The sequence below is a fragment of the Trachypithecus francoisi genome, unplaced genomic scaffold (assembly GCF_009764315.1).
Source record: "Trachypithecus francoisi isolate TF-2019V2 unplaced genomic scaffold, Tfra_2.0 Lachesis_group12, whole genome shotgun sequence".
Taxonomy (NCBI): Eukaryota; Metazoa; Chordata; class Mammalia; order Primates; family Cercopithecidae; genus Trachypithecus; species Trachypithecus francoisi.
Window position 1 is genome coordinate 62,163,813 of NW_022681457.1, and position 22,340 is coordinate 62,186,152.

The following is a 22,340-nucleotide window of genomic DNA, read 5'->3' on the forward strand; positions in this document are numbered from 1 at the left end:
CACCTGGGAGCTCCCACCCCGCCAACTTGGAAGGCGCAGGGCTCGCGCTTGTCCCCGGCTCCTGCCTGAGCGGCTGCAGCTGCACCTGCAAGGGCAGATTCTGCCTGTTCCCGGCTCCCGCAAGAGCGCAGAGCCTCGGATCCACAGCTGCAGTTTGGGTGGCTGTAGCCCTGCCCAGGAGGGTGGGGCTCCTGCCTGCTCCGTAGAGCAAGAGGCCTGGGTCTGCAGCAGCGGTTTGCGGCTCCCGTCCCAACTCACAAGGGGCGGAGCTTCCACCGGCTCCATGAAGTGTGCAGCCCCAGCCACACAGCGTGATGGCAGCAGCCACTGCCATCACAACGACCCAAATTCATTTCTTGCTTCCCCTCCTCTTCCTGGGCAGAGTCCCTGTGCAGCACTCAGCGTGGGCTTCCACTTCCTAAACAGCAAATTCATTCTTCTTCAGGCCTTGGCATCTGCTGTCTTCTGCACCCAGAATTCTTTTCTTACTCCCTGCCAAGCCCAGGTCAACTCTCCAGGCTGACATTGCTGCCCTTCTGATACACACGTCAACAGCAGTTCTTGTTTTACCATTGTGTACAGAATTATTTAGGGGGCTTGTCTGTCCTACAGACCATGTGGCCATAAGCTGTCAATCAGTTGTGGGTATCAGCACACAGCAGGAACTCATTAATGTTTGCGGCTTTAAATAAAAACTCAGGCCAGGTGCAGTGGCTCACACCTGTAATCTCAACCCTCTGGAGGCAAAGGTGAGAGGATTGCTTGAGCCAAGGTTTAAGACCAGCCTGGGCAGCATAGCCAGATTCCATCTCTACAAAAAATATATATTTTTTTAATGTTTTTTTGAGACAGAGTCTCACTTTGTCGCCCCGGCTGGAGTGCAGTGGCACAATTTTGGCTCACTGCAACCTCTGCCTCTTGGGTTTAAGCGATTCTCCCACCTCAACTTCCCGAGTAGCTGGGATTAGAGGCGCCCACCACCACGCCGGCTAATTTTTGTATTTTTAGTAGAGACAGGGTTTCACCATGTTGGCCAGGCTGATCTTGAACTCCTGACCTCAAATGATCCGCCCGCCTCAGCCTCCCAAAGTGCTGGATTACAAGCAAAAGCCACCTCGCCTGGCCTCTACAAAATAATTTTTTAAATTAGCCAGGCATTGAGACTTGGCAACGCGTGAGGCAAAAAATAAAATAAATAAAAAGTAGCTAGGTGTGGTGGTACACACCTGTAGTCCCAGCTACTCAGGAGGCTGAGGCAGGAGGACCACTTGAGACCAGGAGGTTGAAGCCACAGTGAGCTAAGATCGTGCCACTGCACTCCAGCCTGGGCATCAGGACAAGACCCTGTCTCTAAAACTAAATTAAATAATAAGTAAATACAAGAATCCTCTTGGCTGCTATGTGGAGAATTGACCTAGGGGAAGGGCGAGAGTGGAAGCAGAGAAACCAGTGGGGGTCTGCCGCAGCAGTCCAGGTAGATGCTGGAGGCCGGGGTGTGGGTGGAGATAGGAACAGCTGGCAGATGTATGTCGTCGGTAGATCGGATGGGACTTGCTAATGGGATGTACATGGTGGGTGGCAGAGGGAAGAATGAAGGATCACGATATCCAGCAGTGCAGCAGGTGCACGTCGGCCAGGCGTTAACTCAGGGCACGGGGACGAATTCAACAGGTGAGGCAGGGTGCTCCTCTCCAACTGTGGCCGACCCTGGGGCAGAAGATTGTTAAGGCCGGGCATAGTGGCTCACGCCTGTGATACCAACTCTTTGGGAGGTTGAGGAGTTCAAGACCACCCTGGGAACATAGCAAGATCCCTGTCTCCACAAAAATATTGAACAATTAGCCAGGAGTGGTGGCGCGTGCCTGTAGTCTCAGCTACTCGGGAGGCTGAGGTGGGAAGATCGCTTGAGCCCAGGAGTTCCAGGATGCAGTGAGCTATGATCGCAAAACTGCGAGACCCTGTTTCTTTTTTCTTTTTTTTTTTTTTGTTGAGACGGAGTCTCGCTCTGTCGCCCAGGCTGGAGTGCAGTGGCCGGATCTCAGCTCACTGCAAGCTTCGCCTCCCGGGTTTACGCCATTCTCTCGCCTCAGCCTCCCGAGTAGCTGGAACTACAGGCGCCCGCCATCTCGCCCGGCTAATTTTTTGTATTTTTTTAGCAGAGACGGGGTTTCACGGTGTTAGCCAGGATGGTCTCGATCTCCTGACCTCGTGATCCGCCCGTCTCGGCCTCCCAAAGTGCTGGAATTACAGGCTTGAGCCACCGCGCCCGGCCTGAGACCCTGTTTCTTAAAAGAAAAAAAAAAAAGTTTAGAACACGAAAAATCAAGGCTTCTTAAACTGAAAACCATTTTCTCTTGTGCCACCGCCTTGACTGGATCTCAGGCCAAACCCCAACCCGCCCCAACCCTTTACCCCTAACCCCGGCCCCACAGAGCTCCGCGTGCGGCAGGCGAGCATCTACTTACGAACTGGCTCCTGCGGCCTCTCCGAAACCCCAGGAGCATCCTTGCAGCTCGAGGAGACCGGGCCGGGGGCTGGACTCATCAGCAGATCTCTCCACAGCCAGGAACCACTCCCTAAAGCTCGCCGCAGGCCCAGCCCCTCAAGCTTTCTCTTCGCAATGGACTTTGCAGCAACCACGTCGGCCATTGGCTCAGCTCGGACCTCGACCAATCAGAGCTAAGGTTACTTCCACACCGGTCGTTCTTGGCAACTAATGGATTCCCGTTCAAATCCCCGCCAGGGCGGACTCGTCCGCCCTATCCGTTCTCTTATTGGTCAGATTAGACGTCCATTTCTGACGCCACAGCCTATCCGACGCTGCGGGAGGCGCAGGGCGGGCTGGATAAAGGACTGGGCGAGCACCGAGGGCTTGAACCCGGAAGTGGCACGGCCGCCAGTAACGTGATCTCTACACCGGGACCGTGGGGTTCCTGCCGGCTGTGTTCGGGCCTAGGACTGGACTGAGGAGCCACGGTGCGGATCCACCTGGGGTATCAGGGGCTAGGCACGTGATGAAAATGAAGGACGCGGACACCAGGACAGGAATCTCCTGGTTCTTAGAGAATTTATTTCGCCACAAATAATTGGCAAACGGGATCTCGCTGTATTGCCCAGGCGGGTCTCGAACACCTGGGCTCAAGCGATCCTCCCGCCTCAGCCTCCCCCGTTGTTGGGATTACAGACGTGAGCTACTGTGCCCAGCCCAGGATTCTTTTAAAAGTTGAATCTGATCGTGCGCCTGCCATTATTGGAACCCAATGCCATTAGCACCTCCACCCCCACAACACCCCCTCTCCAGCCACCCTGGCCTTCGTTCAGGCCTTTGTGTTTTCTTATTAGTAATTTAAAAGGGAATCTTATTTGACAGTTTTTTGACAAATAATTCAATCTTCAGGAGGGGATCCTGCCCCAGAGGCCCCTGGCTTGCAGTGGAATGCAGGGCCATGTGCGGGAGAGTCTGCTCAAGTGCCGCCTGACTTTTCCCTCCTTAGGTGGAGACCATCCATGGAAAAGAACCCCCATGATGATACGGGCCCCGTGCACGTGCCTTTGGGGCATATTGTGGCCAATGAGAAATGGCGCGGGTCACAGCTGGCGCAGGAGATGCAAGGTCGGTGGGCTGCCCTCTCCCAGCCCTTTCCTCCCCTAACATATTTAAAAAAAAAAAAAAAAACTGCCTATTATTGCCATCTTTTCATCCAAAGTTCATGGAACTCATTTTCTTCTCTGTATTTTAAGGGAAAATTAAGCTCATTTTCGAGGATGGCTTGACACCAGACTTTTATCTGTCGAACAGATGCTGCGTTCTTTATGTCACCGAAGCTGATTTGGTGGCAGGAAATGGCTACAGAAAGAGGCTTGTTCGGGTTAGAAATGTAAGTATTAGGCCGGGTGCCATGGCTCACGCTTGTAATCCCAGCACTTTGGGAGGCCAGGGCAGGTGGATCACCTGAGGTCAGGAGTTGGAGACCAGCCTGGCCAACATGGCGAAACCCTGTCTCTACTAAAAATACAAAAATTAGCTGAGTATGGTGGTGCATGCCTATAATCCCAGCTACTCGGGAGGCTGAGACAAGAGAATTGCTTGAGCCTGGGAGGCAGAGACTGTAGTGAGCCGAGATCACACCACTGCACTCTAGCCTGAGTGACAAGAGTGAGACTCCATCTCAAAAAATAAAAAACAAAAACAAAAAAAGAAATGTAAGTATTGTATTAAAGAAACTGAAATTAAACATCGATTTGTCTCACCCCAACCTTCCCTCCATCCCTTATTTAAAATCATTGGCCAGGCCAGGCACGAAGTGATAGCATTCTTAACCTGAAAAGTAATTTGGTTGCAAAATGATTTACTGTCTTTTTTTCCTTTCAAGTCCAATAATCTTCAAGGAATTGTAGTCGTTGAAAAAACCCGGATGAGTGAACAATACTTCCCAGCCCTACAGAAGTTTACTGTGCTGGACCTTGGAATGGTGCTGCTTCCAGTGGCCAGCCAGATGGAAGCATCCTGCCTCATTATCCAGTTGGTGAGTACCGATTCCTACACCTTCATGGTAGTCCTGTCCTCATGGACAGTCAGCTGCCCTCCAGAAGCAACCATCAATCCAATCTATGTCATACTCTGAGTTGGTTTATAAAGTCTCTTTGAAGAATTTAAATATGGAAGTTGCCCCAGCAGCCAGCTCAGCTTGTCACCCACTGTAGGCAAGTGTATCATAAAGTATACAAGTTGGACACCTGATTTTAGATTCTCAGGGTGTGATGACTCTATCAGTCATTATCCTGCCCTTTCGCTGGTGAAAATGTCAACTAGAGGCCAGGTGTGGTGGCTCACGCTTGTAGTCCCAGCACTTTGGGAGGCCGAGGCGGGTGGATCACTTGAAACCAGGAGTTCGAGACCAGCCTGGCCAACATGGCAAAACCCCATCTCTACTAAAAATACAAAAATTAGCTGGGTGTGGTGGCGAGCACCTGTAATCCCAGCTACTCGGGAGGCTGAGGCAGGAGAATCACCTGAACCCAAGAGGCGGAGGTTACCGTGAGTGGAGATCGTACCATTGCACTCCCGCCTGAGCAACGAGAGCGAAACTGTCTCAAAAAAAAAAAAAAGAAAGAAAATGTCAACTAGAAGCTGTTTATCTCATCCTGTGTTTTTGTTAAGCATCAGCACCTTGTGCAAGTTTGTTGTTGTTGTTGTTGTTGTTGTTTTTGAGACGCAGTCTCGCTCTATCCCGCAGGCCAGAGTGCAGTGGCACAATCTTGGCTCACTGCAACCTCTGCCTCCTGGGTTCAAGCCATTCTTCTGCCTCAGCATCCCGAGTAATTGGGACTACAGGCACGTGCCACCACACCTGGCTAATTTTTGTATTTTTAGTAGAGACAGGGTTTCACTATGTTGGCCAGGCTGGTCTCAAACTCCTGACCCTGTGATCTGCCCACCTTGGCCTCCCAAAGTGCTGGGATTACAGGTATGAGCCACCACACCTGGCTAGTTTTTTGTTTGTTTGTTTTTTAAGATAGGGTCTTGCTCTGTCATTCAGGCTGGAGTACAGTGGTGTAATCTTGGCTCACTGCAACCTTTGCCTCCTGGGTTCAAGCGATTCTCCTGCCTCAGCCTCCCTAGTAGCTGGGATTACAGACACCCACTACCATGCCTGGCTAATTTTTGTATTTTTAGTAGAGACAAGAGTTTCACCATGTTGGCCGTGGCTGGTCTCAAACTCCTGACCTCAGGTAATCTGCCTGCCTCGGCCTCCCAAAGTGCTGGGCCACAGCACCCAACCAACACTTTTTTTTTTTTGTTTGGAGATGGAGTTTCACTCTTGTTGCCCAGGCTGGAGTGCAGTGATGCAATCTCGGCTCACTGCAACCTCCACCTCCTGAGTTCAAGTGATTCTCCTGCCTCAGCCTCCCAAGTAGCTGGAATTATAGGCGCCTGCCACCATGTCCAGCTAATTTGTATTTTTAGTAGAGATGGGGTTTCTCCATGTTGGTCAGGCTGGTCTCAAACTCCCGACCTCAGGTGATGCGCCCGCCTCGGCCTCCCAAAGTGCTGGGATTATAGGCATGAGCCACTGAGCCCGGCCACCAACACTTATTTTTAAAATCAGTTTAGTGGCTTACGACTCTAATCCCAGCATGGGGAACATCAGCTCTGTGTGTGTGTGTGTGTGTGTGTTGTGTTTTTGTTTCTTTCACTTTTGTTTTCTTTGTTATGTGTGTGTTGTTTTTAAATCTCCCCCTCTGATGTGGAGCTAGAGTTGAGAGCCACATTGGAGATGCAGGCAGCCACAAATGGTTCACAGATCCCTCTCTACCAAATCCCTTGCATCACTGTTCCTAACTTTCCTTGATATAATGCTATTGTCTGCCTTAGTATAACCACCACTAACTGCAGACCAGGTTTCTCCTTTGAGGCAGGCTTCCTGCAGGACCTGCGTGAAGTAGGTCTAGTTTAGGTGTAGCCATCATTTAATCCTGCACAATTGAAATGTTTCTTAATGGACCATCAGAAAGCGTTTGAATTTCTCAGTGTGTTTTTCTAAACATTCTGAAAACGTACGTTTTTGTAAATTATTAATATCTTACTCCTTTGTGTGGCTCACCTTTCAATAATTTCACTGATGTCTGAGAAATTATATTCATGGTATATGAAAACATTTGTTCCCTTAAGTGAAGCTGAACCAAATGGAAAAACGGTGTTTCCACAAAACAAATTTTAAGAAAACGGCCAGTCCTCCAGAGGGCGCTCATGTGCTGTTCCTTTCATTTGCGGTTCAGGTTCAAGAGCAAACCAAAGAGCCCAGTAAGAACCCTCTTCTCAGGAAGAAACGGGCCCTGCTGCTGTCTGAGCCATCGCTCCTTCGAACCGTGCAGCAGATCCCAGGAGTTGGAAAAGTTAAAGCTCTCCTTCTCCTCCAGAAGTTTCCAAGCATCCAGCAACTGAGTAATGCTTCCATTGGGGAACTGGAGCAGGTGGTCGGACAAGCAGTGGCAAAGCAGATCCATGCCTTCTTCACACAGCCCAGGTGATGGTTGGCCTCAGGGCCACAGTGTCTTCTCCAGAGACCACAAACACCAGGATCTTGTTTTCAGCTTTAAAAAGCAAGAGAATGGGCCGGGCACGGTGGCTCTTGCCTGTAATCTCAGCACTTTGGGAGGCTGAAGCCAGCAGATCACCTGAGGTCAGGAGTTCAAGAGCAGCCTGGCCAACATGGAGAAACCTGTCTCTACTAAAAATAGACAAAATTAGCCAGGCATGGTGACAGGCGCCTGTAATCCCAGCTACTTGGGAGGCCGAGGCACGGGAATCACTTGAACCCGGGAGGCGGAGGTTGCAGTGAGCCGAGATCCTACCACTGCATTCCAGCCTGGGCGCCAAAGTGAGACCCTAAAAGAAAAAAAAAAAGAGGCCGGGCGCGGTGGCTCACGCCTGTAGTCCCAGCACTTTGGGAGGCCGAGGTGGGCGGATCACGAGGTCAGGAGATGGAGACCATGCTGGCTAACATGGTGAAACCCCGTCACTACTAAGAAACACAAAAAAATTAGCCGGGCGTGATGGCGGGCACCTGTAGTCCCAGCTACTTGGGAGGCTGAGGCTGGAGAATGGCGTGAACCCGGGAGGCGGAGCTTGCAGTGAGTCGAGATCGCGCTGCTGCACTCCAGCCTGGGCGACAGAGCAAGACTCCGTCTCAAAAAAAAAAAAAATGCCGGGCACGGTGGCTCCTGCATGTAATCCCAGCACTTTGGGAGGCTGAGGTGGGTGAATCACGAGGTCAGGAGATCGAGACCATCCTGGCTAACACGGTGAAACCCCGTCTCTACTAAAAATACAAAAAAAAAAAAAACTAGCCAGGCGTGGTGGCGGGCGCCTGTAGTCCCAGCTACTCGGGAGGCTGAGGCAGGATGATGGCGTGAACCCGGGAGGTGGAGATTGCAGTGAGTCCAGATCGCGCCACTGCACTGCAGCTTGGGCGACAGAGTGAGACACTATCTCCAAAAAAAAAAAAAAAAACAAGAAAAAGGATTTCCTCTAGCAGCAGCTAGTGAAAGATGAGGCGAGGCCGGAATGGAGCCTGTGGATCGTGCTGCGTTGGCGTCTGAGTTCAGCTTGTGAAGTTAGTGGGCCGCAGAGGGCACTGCCTTCATTCTGCTAAGATGAAAAGGGCTGATGAGATCTTCGCAAGAGAATCAGGGACTCGCACTCAGCAGAAAGCCAGTTAGGGCCGATTTTAATGTGCGACCTTGACCTGCATCTGTCATGGAAAGCGCTTTCTAAAAAGCTTCAGTGGTGAAGGAAACAAATGTACAAGGAAGCAGTGCATATGCTAAGCCCCCTGTTCTTGGAGTGAGAGCTGCTGTTCTTCAGGTCTGTACTGCCAGGGCTGTTTCCAATGTAAATAAGTAACTGTGCAACAGTTCCTTCCTCCTTTCCTTTGTTCCTGCCTCTCTCCCCGACCTTTTTTTTTTTTTTGGCAGATGTACAGTTTGTTTATACACTGCGTATGTCTTCTGCACACAGAAAATATGGAGTCTGAAGTTCCCATTTAAAGTTGAAAACTCGATGGCGGGGCACAGTGACTCATGCCTGTAATCCCAGCACTTTGGGAGGCCAAGGAGGGTGAATCACAAGGTCAGGAGATCCAGACCATCCTGGCCAACATGGTGAAGCTCCGTCTTTACTAAAAATACAAAAATTAGCAGGGTGCGGTGGCACACGCCTGTAATCCCAGCTACTCAGGAGGCTGAGGCACGAGAATCCCTTGAACCCAGGAGGTGGAGGTTGCAGTGAGCCGAGATTGCACCACTGCATTCCAGCCTGGGCGACAGAGTGAGATTCCATCTCAAAAAAAAAAAAATTTAAAGTTGAAAACTCAATGCGCATGAGGCAGAACAGGATGTGTTTGTACGTGGAAGGCCCAACAATGGGAGGATACAGGAAAATGATGGCAGCAGCTACACCCAGTGAGGGAACCAGGGGCTGGGGATCAAAAGGTACATAATTGCCCATTCAAAAAATAGACACAGACCAGACACAGTGGCTCACACCTATAGTCCCAGCACTTTGGGAGGCTGAGGTGGGAGAACTGCTTGAGTCCAGGATTTCGAGATCAGCCTGGGCAACATGGCAAGACCCCATCTCTACAAAAAATTAAAAAATGAGCCAGGCATGGCAGCTCATGCCTGTAGTCCCAGCTACTCAGGAGGGTGAGATGGGAGGACTGCTTGAGCCTTGGAGGTTGACGCTGCAGTGAGCCATGATTGCGCCGCTGTCCTTCTGCCTGGGCAACAAAGTGAGATCCTGTCTTGAAAAACAGACAAAAACAAAAAATAAGCACAAAGATGGCATCCGTCTTCGAAAATAGTTAAGATAACTTGACAGCTCTTTAAGTTCTGCTTTGTGAAATGTTAGTAACTAAAACAAATCAGAACATTAAAAACTGTTGTGTGCATTAGAGGAGAAACAATTTGAAAGGGGAGGGAATGAAAGTGAAATAAAAGTACAAAGAAATATTAACTCAGGTAAATGAATATGTTTATCTAAATATTTATACAAACATGGCCCCAGCCAGGAGCAGCAGATACACTTTTCCAAAGGTGGTTCCTTCCTTGAAGATATTGCACAACAGAAAATAAACTCTTGTTAATCCTTAAAATTAATCTTCAATGCTATGTATTTTAGCTATGCAACTTGTACTGTGTCAACAGTGAACCTTATTAGATTCACGGTGTCATTCAACTTATAGCAAGATAAAAATCAATCGGTAGGAATGTCATTTTAAAAAGTGAAATAGTGGGATGGGTGCGGTGGCTCATGCCTATAATCCCAGCATTTTGGGAGGCTGAGGTGGGTGGATCATTTGAGGTCAGGATTTCGAAACCAGCCTGACCAACATGGTGAAACACCGCCTCTATTAAAAATACAAAAATTAGCCAGGCATGGTAGTGGGCACTTACAGTCCCAGCTACTTGGGAGGCTGAGGTAGGAGAATCGCTTGATCCCAGCGGGCGGAGGTTGCAACGAGCTGAGATCGTGCCACTGCACTCCAGCCTGGGCAACAGAGCAAGACTCTATCTCAAAAAAAAGAAAAAAAAGGTCAAAGGGAGCTTTAAACTTGAATCATTTACATCATTATCTTATAAAATGTAAAACTACTTTTTAACCTGACCTAAAATATAGAATTATGTAACTTCTACTTTAAACAAAATGAAAAATGTTTTGAGTATCAAACAGTATATTATCTACCTTGTAGACAGCATCTTCATCTAACACTGCCACTGTGTTAGCAATTCTTAAATGACATCAAACTAGAAGAAAAGCTGCTCCTACATTGTTTTTATTTAATAAGTCAAGACAAATTTGGCACTATACTTTTTCTAGAAATAGCATTCATATTATATCGATATAATAGAAACACCTTGTTTTAGGATAATGAATTCCTATTAGGAAGCAGCACTTTGGAACAATTTTTAGTGACACTAATTTAATTCTATCATTATAGTCCTGTGATCTGCCTTAATTCCAGGATCATCTGAATTCTAGGTTAAGGAATGATTATTAGCCAAACCTGGAAACAACTAGAAATTGTACTAATATAGGTAACCCCAATTTAATAGTGACTGGAAGTCATAACTGTCACCATTAAAAATAGCTGTATGTCATATCTTCAACACTATTCTATTTACAATACTTTATATAATAAATAACTTACAGCAGTATAGTGACACGCCTCAAAAAAGTTCTTTTTTCACTAATTTCTAGAGGTTTCTTGGTTACTTTCCTTCATAAAAACACATCAAATGTGAGTTTATACAATGAGAAAAACAGGATTTGAGAATAGATAGATATTTTCCATCATGGCACAAACATTTAAGGCCGAGTCAGCACTGGAAATGTTCAGGGCCTGAACGTGTTGGTTTCCTCACATTAGTACAAAGAACTGTCTGAGTTGAGAAGGCTGAAAGGGGAGGGCAGCTTCTTCTTGACCTGAGGCCGTGCAACCCCGACCGACGGGAGGCACAAGGTGCTGGCTGACTTCTGTCTGTTCTTGTTGGTGCCCCAGCTCAGGAAGGAAAGCTTCTTGGAGATTTTCTTGGTTTTATCAGTTTTGTCATCATCATCAATGGCTAAGCAGATCATGGAGTACGTTTTCTGCATTCCCACAGAGTATGTGGCACTCTTATTATGCTGCACGTAGAAAAGTAAGAAAAAGGATGTTAGGTATTATCAAGATAGATTATAAAAACTATGAAGTCTGGCCAGGCGAGGTGGCTCACACCTGTAATCCCAACACTTTGGGAGGTCGAGGAAGGCAGATCACTTGAGGTCAGGGGTTCAAGACCAGCCTGGCCAACATGGCGAAACCCCATCTCTACTAAAATACAAAAGTTAACCAGGTGTGGTGGTGGATGTCTGTAGTCCCAGATGTTTGGGAGGCTGAGGCATGAGAATCACTTGAACCCAGGAGGTGGAGGTTGCAGTGAGCCAAGATCGCACCACTGCACTCCAGCCTGGACGACAGAGCAGGATTGTCTCCAAAAAATAAATTAAACAGATATAATTCGGAAACTCACGTGACCAATGCTTATATAGAATTAGGTTCTTAAAACAAGGACAAACTTTTTTTCTTTTTTGAGACAGGGTCTTGCTATGTTGCCCAGGCTGCTCTTGAACTCCTGGTTCAAGTGATCTTCCTGCCTTGGCCTCCTGAGTAGCTGGGGCTCTAGGCATGCGCCACCAGGTCCAACAAAGATAATTTTTAAGGAATGTACTCAATAGTAATAATTTAAGCTTAAGAGCCACAACTCACATTTTAAGGTTCTTCTTATATTTGAGAAAGTAGTAATACTAATGGTCATGAATATGAAAATACAGGGTGGGGCACGGTGGCTCACGACTAGAGTCCCAGCTGCCTGGGAGGCTTAGAGGGGAAGATTGCTTGAGCCCAGGAGGCTGAGGCTATAGTGAGCTGTGATTGTGCCACTGCACTCTAGCCTGGGCGACAGAGTGAGACCTCTGTCTCAAAAAAAAAAGGGGGGGGGTTGGGGGGAAGAAAGAGGGGAAAGAAAGGAAAGAGGAGAAGGAAGGGGAAGAGGAGAAAGGAAGGGAAGAGGGGAAGGGAAGGAAAAAAAAAAAAAAGAATATGCAGTGAGCAATAGGTCTCCCTGTCACCTGGGCTTCTAGGCCCTCCATGTTACGCTTCTAAAGATGATGTGCATGTACAAGTATTTCTGTATGTGCGTAAGTATATTACCATTCATTTTCTTTTTTCTTTTTTTTTTTTTTTTTTTGAGGCGGAGTCTCGCTCTGTCTCCCGGACTGGAGTGCAGTGGCCGGATCTCAGCTCACTGCAAGCTCCGCCTCCCGGGTTTACGCCATTCTCCTGCCTCAGCCTCCGAGTAGCTGGGACTACAGGCGCCCGCCACCTCGCCCAGCTAGTTTTTGTATTTTTTTTTAGTAGAGATGGGGTTTCACCGTGTTAGCCAGGATGGTCTCGATCTCCTGACCTTGTGATCCACCCGTCTCGGCCTCCCAAAGTGCTGGGATTACAGGCTTGAGCCACCGCGCCCGGCCCATTCATTTTCTTAAAGGAATATACTACACTATTCTACACCTGATTTTCTTTTTTTTTTTTTTTTTTTTTTAAGACGGAGGCTTGCTCTGTCGCCCAGGCTGGAGTGCAGTGGCATGATCTCGGCTCACTGCAAGCTCCACCTCCCAGGTTCATGCCATTCTCCTGCCTTAGCCTCCCGAGTGTCTGGGACTACAAGTGCCCACCACCAGGCCTGGCTTTTTTTTTTTTTTTTTTTGTATTTTTAGTAGAGACAGGGTTTCACTGTGTTAGCCAGGATCGTCTCGATCTCCTGACCTTGCCTACACCCAACTTTCTTTCCTTTAATACATCTTGGATTTCAATCCACACCAGTAAGTATAGATCCATTTCACCCTCTTTCAAGAATCCAGTGTCCCATGACTTGAAGGAGCCAAAAAGTAAAAGAAAAAGAAAATTCACAGTGCTACTATTTGCCGTGTTCACCATTTTCAAGTGTAGAGTTCAGTGGCATTAAGTTACATTCACCTCATTAAGCTCCACTGCCACCATCCATCTCTAAAACTTTTTCATCTTCCTCAGCTGAAACTTTGTACCACTAAACACTCTCTACTATTAACTGTCAAAGAATCACGTAGGATTCAAACTGGAAATCTAAGGAAACTTGTTTTCTGAAGAATTCCACATGGGCTATCACCAGCTTCTAAAGTCTGCCTAACACTGTGATTGTTTAGTTTGCCATGTTTATTGATCATCTACTACGTTCTGGCACTAAAATTAGGCATACAATATATCTCTGCAATAGTTGAGGGACACTGTTCCTAATATAAACCCTAAGAGGGGCCTGGGCGCAGCGTCTCACAAGGCTGAGGCGGGCGGATCACTTGAGGCCAGGAGTTCGAGACCATCCTGGCCAACATGGTAAACCCCATCTCTACTAAAAATACAAAAATTAGCTGGGTGTGGAGGCACACACCTGTAATCCCAGCTACTCAGGAGCTAAGGCAGAAGAATCACTTGAACCCAGCAGGTGGAGTTTGCAGTGGGCCAAGATCGTGCCACTGCACTCCAGCCTGGGTGACAGAGCGAAACTCCGTCTCAAAAAAACAAAAGAAAAGCCTTTCTTGACCCTATTCCCCTCCAGGTCCACCCCAATACTCTCTCTCACACACACACACACTCTCTCACTCTCTCTCTCTTGCGCTCTCTCTCACTCTTGCAATGTGTACCACCACTTTGAAAAGCCTTTTTTTTTTTGAGACGGAGTCTTGCTGTTGCCAGGCTGGAGTGCAGTGGCCTGATCTTGGCTCACTGCAACCTCCACCTCCCAAGTTCAAGCGCTTCTCTTGCCTTAGCCTCCCAAGTAGCTGGGATTACAGGCACATGCCAGCATGCCCAGCTAATTTTTATATTTTTAGTAGAGACAGGGTCTCACCATGTTGGCCAGGTTGGTCTTGAACTTTTGGCCTCAAGTGATCCACCTGCCTCAGCCTCCCAAAGTGCTGGGATTACAGGCGTGAGCCGCTGTGCCCAGCTCCATTTACTATTTCTTTCCCCGCCACCCACTCCTCACTCAAATCCACCTGGGGTACCCCTCTAGAACTCTTAGGGCTTTATACAGAGCACAGTTTAAAACCACTGTGTAGGCTTAACTCTTCCATCCTCTGGATGAGAAAACTGAGGCCCAGGGAGGGTATGAACGTGCTGAAGGTTACACAGCTTGTGAATGGCAGTCAGGGCCTAATTCCAGAGCTTGATTCCAAGCTTAGATTTGTTCAACCAGGAATCCCCACTGTAGTCAAGAGAGTAAGTAGCCAAGGGCAGCAGGTCCTCAGTTCAGCCAGAGTGCTAGGCTAAATGTTCTCATTATTTGATTTTGTTTGAAAGTCTCAGTTGCTAAAAACAGTGCTTGACTATCATTATCTAAAATCCTTATCATAAAAATTAATAGACAAAAATAAATTATTTTTTAAAAATTATTTTTAAAAAGCCAGGGGCTGGGCATGGTGGCTCACTCCTGTAATCCCAGCACTTCGGAGAGGCCAAGGCGGGCCGATCACCAGAGGCCAGGAGTTCAAGATCAGCCTGGCCAATATGGTGAAACCCCGTCTCCATTAAAAATATAAAAATTAGCCAGGCATCGTGGCGGGTGCCTGTAATCCCAGCTACTCAGGAGGCTGAGGCAGAAGAATCGCTTGAACCCGGGAGGCAGAGGTTGCAGTGAGCCAAGATTGCAACACTGCACTCCAGCCTGGATGACAAGAGTGAGACTCTATCTCCAAAAAAAAAGAAAAAAAAAAAAGAGCCAGGTACAGTGGCTCACGCCTGTAATCCCAACTATTCAGGAGGCTGATTCGAGAGGGTCTCCTGAGGCTAGGAAATTCAAGATCAGTTTGGATAAATTAGTCCGAACCTGTTACTACAAAATTAATTAAATAAAAGACAAAAGGAAATTACTTTTGGTCTGGTTCATTCCTGTAATCCTAACACTTTGGGAGGTGGAGGCAGGAAGACTGCTTAAGCCCAGGAATTTGGGACCAGAATGGGCAACAAAATGAGATTGTCACTACAAAAAATTTTTAAATTAGCTGGGTATAGCGGTACACGCCTGTAGTCCCAGCTACTTGGGAGGATCTTTGGTGGTGGTGGGTTTTTTTTTTTTTTTTTTTTTTTTGAGATGGAGTCTCCCTCTCTTGCCCAGGCTGGAGTGCAGTGGCACGATCTCGGCTCACTGTAACCTCTGCCTCCTGGGTTCAAGTGATTCTCCTGCCTTGGCCTCCCAAGTAGCTGGGACTACAGGCATGTGCCACCACGCCCAGCTTATTTTTAGTAGAGACAGGGTTTCACCATGTTGACCAGGCTGGTCTCAAACTCCTGACCTCAGGTGATGAGAAGGGAGGATCTTTTGAGGCCTGGAAGTCGAGGCTGTAGTGAGCTATGATTGTACTATTGCACTCCAGCCTGGGCAATTGAGTGAGACCCTGTCTCAAAACAAACAAAACAAAACAAAAAACAACAAAAGAAGATCGCGCCACTGCACTCCGGCTAGTGCAGTGGTACAATCATAGCTCACTGCAGCCTCAACCTCCCTGGGCTCAAGTGATCCTCCTGCCTCAGCCTCCCAAGTAACTGGGACTACAGGCGTGTGCCACCATGCCTGGCTAATTTTTTAAATTTTTTTGTAGACACTAGGGCTCGCCATGTTGCCCAGGCTGGTCTTGAACTCCTGGGCTCAAGCAAACATCCTGCCTCAGCCTCTCAAAGTGCTGGAATTACAGGTGTGAGCCACCGTGCCGCGACATCAGTGACTTTTAGTATATTCACAAAGTTGGGTGACCATCACTACCACCTAATTTCAGAACATTTCCATCACCCCCAAAAAGAAACCTTCTACCTTACAACCATTCTGCAGTCCCTCCCCACTCCCATTGCCCAGCCCCAGCACCATTGACTTTCTGTCTCTGGATTTGCCTATGCTGAACATTTCATGGATATGTTCAAAATCCATTGGCTCTCTGGCCCTCTGTCAACTGACTTCTGTTGCTACCTCTCCACCAAAGTGTCTTTTCAGCCTGCTGCCAAATACGATAGGCACAGCTAAGCCGCCCTCATTCTCCACCTCTCAGCTGCATTCAATGCAACCCATCGCTCTCTGCAAAGCTTTCTCCTCTTAATTTGAGAAGCTCCTTTTCTCTGACATCTCTGAACTCTCCTCTATTTTCTTTGTACTTGCTTCTCTTCCAACTGACCTCTAAATGTTTAGCCCTCAGCCCTCACCCCCTTGCAGGGAGCTGCATTTTGTCTCACAGCCTCAAATATCATCCCCATGCAATGATTCTCAAATATTTATTTCTAGCTCTGATTTCTTCCTTGAACTGAAGACTTCACATCCAATCTCCTCCTTTATGTTTACATCTGACCGCTAATAGCATCTGAAACATTCAAAAACATGACTCTTGATTCCTCTCTCCTTCACCTCCCTCACACCCATTACCCATCATTATGAAAAATAAACAGGCCAGGCACGGTGGCTCATGCCTGTAATCCCAACACTTTGGGAGGCCAGAGGTGGGAGGATTGCTTAAGGCCAGGAGTTTGAGGCCAACCTTGGCAATATATCAAGGCCCCATCTCTACCAAAAAAAATTTACAATAAATAAACAAATTAGCCAGGTATAGTGGTACACACCTGTAGTCCCAGCTACTCGGGAGGCAGAAGCAAGAGGATTGCCTAAGCCCAGGAAGTCAAGGCTACAGTGAGCTGTGATTGCACCACTGCACTCCAGCCCGAGCAACAGAGTGAGACCCTATCTCAAAAAAAAAAAAAAAAAGAAATTAAAGGTAGAAAAACAACCACTACGCACGTGATTGATCAAGCCAAAAACTGGGACCTCACCTCCCTGTCCACCATCTCCTTTACACAAAGCATCCACAAATCCCCCATCAGCTCTATCTCCAAACTATGTCCCAGGGACACTCCTGTCTTTCCAACTCTACAGCCACCCCCATCACCTCAGCCACTAACGTCACCAGCCTGGACAACTGCCATGGCCAGCCTCCGGCAGCAGACGCCCTTCTAAAACAAACATCACACCACGCTGTTCCCCTTCTGAAAAGGCCCAGTGGCTTCCAAGCTCCCACTGCCACCAAGGCCTCCTTCCCACCTCACTTCCCACGGCTCCCTCCTTGTCCTGGTGCTCTTGCCAAAAGGCCTTCTTTTTGCCTCTCTGGTAGGAGAAGCTTATTCTGCTGCAGGGACTCTGTACCTGTAGGTGCCTCTGCCCAGAAGGCCTTTCTTGTCCCTCTGCAACTGGCTCGAACTTCCTGGTCACTCTCATGTCTGTTCCAGCCCTGCCTAGATAGAGCCTCGCCCCCTCCCCAGTCATTCCACCCTGTTACAGGTCTTTTTTCCTTTACAGCACTTATCAAAATCCTGACCATTTATTTGCTGACTTAGTGCCAGCTTCGTGGGGGGGAGCAGGGACCTTATCTGTGTAATGTAAGCTAGAGCTCTGACACCTAGGAGAGTGTCTGGCACCTAATTGATCCTCAATCAATATTTGTTGAATGAATAAATGAGTGTTGTTACACAGGGAAGGTCAAGTGTATGTCATTAAGTGTGGCAAAGTGCAGAGGAGAACGTCATTAAGTGTGGCATGAAACCTAGCACTTGGGGAAAATTTTGGAGTTTTTTGCAGGCAGAGTCTCACTCTGTTGCCCAGGCTAGAGTGCAGTGGTGCGAGCTCACTGCAACCTCTGCCTCCCGGGTTCAAACGCTTCTCCTGCCTCAGCCTCCAGAGTAGCTGTGATTACAGGCGCACACCACCACGCCCAGCTAATTTTTATATTTTCAGTAGAGACAGGGTTTGCCTCGTTGGCCAGGCTGGTCTTGAACTCCTGGCCTCAAGCAATCCGCCCACCTCGGCCTCCAAAAGTACTCAGATTACAGGCATGAGCACCGTGCCCAGCCTCATGTGGGGAAAATTAAAGGTGATAATTGTGCAGGTGAACTTGAAGAGACTCAAATGCTTCCCAAATCTCCCAAGACACGGCTGACACTGTCTCTAGGGCGTAGAGAGGGACTGTCTTAACTTTTACAGGTTGTCTTAAGCTCTTCTGTACCACTGGAATTTTTTTTTGTTTTTTGTTTTTTTTACTATGAGTATGTATTACTTTTGTAATTAAACAATTTGATCAGAAAAATAGATCAGTTGATTATTTTATCCACAGGATATTTTTATAAGTTTGCTAGCAGGGTGCAGTGTCTCATGCCTGTAATCCCAGCACTTTGGGAGGCCAAGGTGAGAGGATGGCTTGAGCCCAGGAGTTCAAGACCAGCCTGGGCAACATAGCAAGAACCTGTCTCAAAAAAAAATAAAGAATGGGCCGGGCACGGTGGCTCACGCCTGTAATCCCAGAACTTTGGGAGGCCGAGGTGGGCAGATCACGAGGTCAAGAGATCGAGACCATCCTGGCTAACACGGTGGGACCCTGTCTGTACTAAAAATACAAAAAATTAGCCGGGCGTGTTGGTGGGCACCTCAGGCCCAGCTACTCGGGAGGCTGAGGTAGGAGAATGGCGTGAACCCAGGAGGTAGAGCTTGCAGTGAGCTGGGATTGTGCCACTGCACACCAGCCTGGGCGACAGAGCAAGACTCCATCTCAAAAAAATAAATACATACATACATACATAAAGAATGAGCCAGGGGTGGTAGTGGGTGCCTATAATTCCAGCTACTCGTGTGGCTGAGGTGGGAGGATCACTTGAACCCAGGAGATAGAGGCTGCAGTGAGCGGTGATCATACCACTGCAAACCAGCCTGGGCAATAGGGCAAGACCCTGTCTTTAAAAAAAAAAGTTTGCCAATTTTCTCTTTGACCCAAGGTGAGCACATTCCAGTGATTACAAGCCTGGGAGTCCAGTCATTTCTACCATGTTACACAGGCAGGAGACAGAGGGTCGGGTAAACACCTGTGGGGCTGAACTCATGCAGATTTCACTCCACGCCACTACTGACTGCCCGGGGAGGTGTCAGCGCTCACCATGGATGATGTGGAGTCCAGGAGGCTCACGACTTTCATCTCGATCTCGTCCTCGCCAAAGCTCTTCAGCAGCTTCATGACCTCACTCACCGTCAGCCACTTACAATCCACAAGTTGAATGGAGACAATATAATCTCCTTCCCGGGCTCCTGCCACCTGAAAAAGTATTGTTGAAAATAAGTCAATGTTTTGTTCACTTAAATCCTTTAATCAATCCCCATTAACAAAATAGGTATTTGCATAAATTCACATCAAGAAAGCAAAAATTCACTTTGGGTGGCCGAGACGGGTGGATCACTTGAGGTCAGTAGTTAGAGACCAGCCTGGACAACATGGTGAAACCCATCTCCACTAAAAATACAAAAGTCAGCCAGGTGTGGTGGTGGGCACCTGTAATCCTAGCTACTCAGGAGGCTGAGGCAGAAGAATTACTTGAACTCAGGAGGCAGACATTGCAGTAAGCCGAGATCATGCCACTGCCCTCCGGCTTGGGTGCAGTTTTAAAAAAAAGCCAAAATTGGCCAAAGTGGCTCACACCTGTAATCCTAGCACTCTGGGAGGCCAAGGCAGACAGAATACTTGAGGCCAGGAGTTTGAGACCAGCTGGCCAAGATGGCAAAACCCCTTCTCTACTAAAAATACAAAAATTAGGCCGGGCCCAGTGGCTCACACCTGTAATCCCAGCACTTTGGGAGGCCGAGGTGGGTGGATCACAAGGTTGGGAGATCGAGACCATCCTGGCTAACACGGTGAAACCCCATCTCTACTAAAAACACACAAAAAATTAGCTGGGCATGGTGGCACGCACCTGTAATCCCAGCTACTCGGGAGGCTTAGGCAGCAGAATTACTTAAACCCAGGAGGTGGAGGTTGCAGTGAGCCAAGATTGCGCCACTGCACTCCAGCCTGGGTGACAGAGTGAGACTCTGTCTCAAAAAAACAAACAAACAAAAAAACTAAAACTAAAATTAGCTGAGTGTGTTGGCACATGCCTGTAATCCCAGCTACTTAGGAGGCTGAGACAGGAGAATCACTTGAACTCAGGAGGTAGAAGCTGCAGTGAGCCCTGAGTTCTGCATGATCGCGACTCACTGCAGCCTCCACTTCCCAACGTCTAACAAAAAACAAAAAAGAGACAGTAAAAATTAGTCCTTTTCTTTTAGGGAATGTAGCACCCATAAGGCCTTTCACATAAAGGCAGGACTTTGACGTGGGTGAATCCATCCTAAATTCAATCACGCAGATATCTATGTTTGCTGCCAGCCCAGAAAAGCATGTGCTTACCGAGGCAGAGCAGTAAGGATCCAGGAAGTGAACCTGAACGGGGGCGTTCCCTCTCAAGGTGAACCCTAAGTCCCCTTCTTCTGCAGTGAAGCGGATGCTTCGCGGAGGCGTCCACCGCTTGTTAGCCGAAAACACAGATGAGGGGCCCTTTGGAAGAGAGCATCGTTAGGTATAGGATTTGAAGGCTGGATCAGACACTTCAAAGCTAAAGGGAATTTTGCCTGCTGTCCTTGAAGATCTCACTTGGCCTTGTTCAGGGACAAATGACACATCTGGGGCATACATGCTACAGCAGTCCTGCGAGAATCCGGAATGCCATCTTCTCAAACATACCCAATGTGTTTTCAATAAAATTATCTTTTAGACATTGTATTAATTTAAATTACCTCTTTTTTTTTTTGAGACATCATCTCGCTCTATCGCACAGGCTGGAGTGTGGTGGTGTGATCTTGGCTCACTGCAGCCTCTGCCTCCTGGGTTCAAGCAATTCTCCTGAGTAGCTGGAATTACAGGTGCGAACCACCACGCCCAGCTAATTTTTGTATTTTTAGCAGAGATGGGGTTTCACCATGTTGGCCAGGCTGGTCTCAAACTCCTGACCTCAGGTGATCCGCCTGCCTCAGCCTCCCAAAGTGCTGGGATTAAAGGCCTGAGTCACCACACCTGGCCAAAATTATCTTAAATAAAATCTCTAACATAAAAAATTTAAGACCAGGCATGTCGTGCCTGTAATCCTAAGCACTTTGCGTGGCCAAGGCAGAAGGATCACTTGAGGCCAGGGGTTTGAGGCCAACCTGGGCAACATAGTGAGAACCACTCTCTACTAAAAACATCAAAGAATTAGCCAGGCAAGGTGGTACATGCCTATGGTCCCATCTACTCAGGCTGCTGAGGCAGGAGGACTTCTTGAGCCCAGGAGTTTCAGGCTGCAGTAAACTATGATTGTGCCACTGCACTCCAGCCTGGGTGAAAACAGAGTTAAACCCTGTCTTAAAAAAAAAAAAAAAAAAAGGAAGGCTGGGAGCGGTGGCTCAAGCCTGTAATCCCAGCACTTTGGGAGGCCGAGACAGGCGGATCACGAGGTCAGGAGATCGAGACCATCCTGGTTAACACGATGAAACCCCGTCTCTACTAAAAATACAAAAAACTAGCTGGGCGAGGTGGCGGGTGCCTGTAGTCCCAGCTACTCGGGAGGCTGAGGCAGGAGAATGGCGTAAACCTGGGAGACGGAGCTTGCAGTGAGCTGAGATCTGGCCACTGCACTCCAGCCTGGGCGACAGAGCGAGACTCTGTCTCAAAAAAAAAAAGGAAAAAAAAAATCTCAGGCCTGGGCACAGTGGCTCATACCTGTAATTGCAGCACTCTGTGAGGCCTAGGCAAGAGGAATGTTTGAGCCCAGGAGTTTGAGACCAGCCTAGGCAACATAGCAAGACATCTCTACAAGAAATAAAAATTAGTTGGACGTGGCAGTGTGCGCCTGTAGTCCTATCTACTAGGGTGGCTAAGGCAAGAGGATCGCTCGAGCCTAGGTCAAGGCTGCAGTGAGCTATGATCATGCCATTGTACTCCAGCCTGGGTGACAGAGTAAAACCATGTCTCTAAAAAAATTAAAAGATATAAAAAAATTTTTAATAGACAATACCTAAAAACTACTTTTAAAATATGCTATGGGGCTGGGCACAGTGGTTCAGGCCTATAATCCCAGCACTTTGGGAGGCCAAGGTGAGCGGATCACTGGAACCCAGGAAGTCAAGACCAGCCTGGCCAAACACGGTGAAACCCCATCTCTACTAAAAATACAAAATTAGCTGAGTGTAGTGGCATTGGCCTGTAATCCCAGCCACTTGGGAGGCTGAAGCTGGAGAATTGCTTGAACCTGTGAGGCGGAGGCTACAGTGAGCCAAGATTACACCACTGCACCCCAGCCTGGGCGACAGAGTGAAACTCTGTCTCAAAAAACAAA

The 22,340-nt window shown here is 48.0% G+C and overlaps 3 protein-coding genes and 1 long non-coding RNA gene across 9 annotated transcripts in view; 2 read left to right on the forward strand and 2 right to left on the reverse strand.

The window, feature by feature from the left end:
* Positions 1 to 2,660, reverse strand: part of CEP89 (centrosomal protein 89) — a 99,957-nt gene extending 97,297 nt beyond the window's left edge. For 2 of the 3 annotated variants that reach the window (XM_033225609.1, XM_033225611.1), the window contains exon 1: positions 2,466 to 2,660. In XM_033225609.1, the coding sequence (XP_033081500.1) occupies positions 2,466 to 2,504 (39 nt within the window). In that variant the 5' untranslated portion in view covers positions 2,505 to 2,660. The remainder of the gene's footprint in view (positions 1 to 2,465) is intronic. The other variant, XM_033225610.1, reaches the window with a different exon arrangement.
* A 188-nt stretch (positions 2,661 to 2,848) lies between these two features.
* Positions 2,849 to 7,404, forward strand: FAAP24 (FA core complex associated protein 24). 3 transcript variants are annotated; one of them, XM_033225613.1, is made up of 5 exons: positions 2,849 to 2,976; positions 3,495 to 3,613; positions 3,800 to 3,878; positions 4,374 to 4,526; positions 6,781 to 7,331. In XM_033225613.1, exons 2-5 carry the CDS (start codon positions 3,579 to 3,581, stop codon positions 7,030 to 7,032), a joined length of 519 nt encoding a protein of 172 aa, XP_033081504.1. In that variant the 5' UTR covers positions 2,849 to 2,976; positions 3,495 to 3,578; the 3' UTR covers positions 7,033 to 7,331. The 3 variants fall into 3 exon arrangements, with proteins under 3 accessions (XP_033081504.1, XP_033081503.1, XP_033081505.1); XM_033225612.1 differs by having other exon boundaries at positions 2,874 to 2,976; positions 3,742 to 3,878; positions 6,781 to 7,404; XM_033225614.1 differs by lacking the exons at positions 3,495 to 3,613; positions 3,800 to 3,878 and having other exon boundaries at positions 2,890 to 2,976.
* Positions 7,405 to 7,908: 504 nt separating this feature from the next.
* On the forward strand, positions 7,909 to 9,151 carry LOC117092286. The gene is made up of 2 exons (XR_004440715.1): positions 7,909 to 8,368; positions 8,479 to 9,151. It is a non-coding gene; the product is annotated as an uncharacterized LOC117092286 (long non-coding RNA).
* A 367-nt stretch (positions 9,152 to 9,518) lies between these two features.
* Positions 9,519 to 22,340, reverse strand: part of RHPN2 (rhophilin Rho GTPase binding protein 2) — an 87,644-nt gene continuing 74,822 nt past the window's right edge. For both annotated transcript variants that reach the window (XM_033225616.1, XM_033225615.1), the window contains 3 exons: positions 20,378 to 20,524; positions 19,094 to 19,249; positions 9,519 to 11,188 (listed from right to left, as the gene is read on the reverse strand). In XM_033225616.1, coding sequence (XP_033081507.1) covers positions 10,928 to 11,188; positions 19,094 to 19,249; positions 20,378 to 20,524 — 564 coding nt within the window. In that variant the 3' untranslated portion in view covers positions 9,519 to 10,927. The remainder of the gene's footprint in view (positions 11,189 to 19,093; positions 19,250 to 20,377; positions 20,525 to 22,340) is intronic.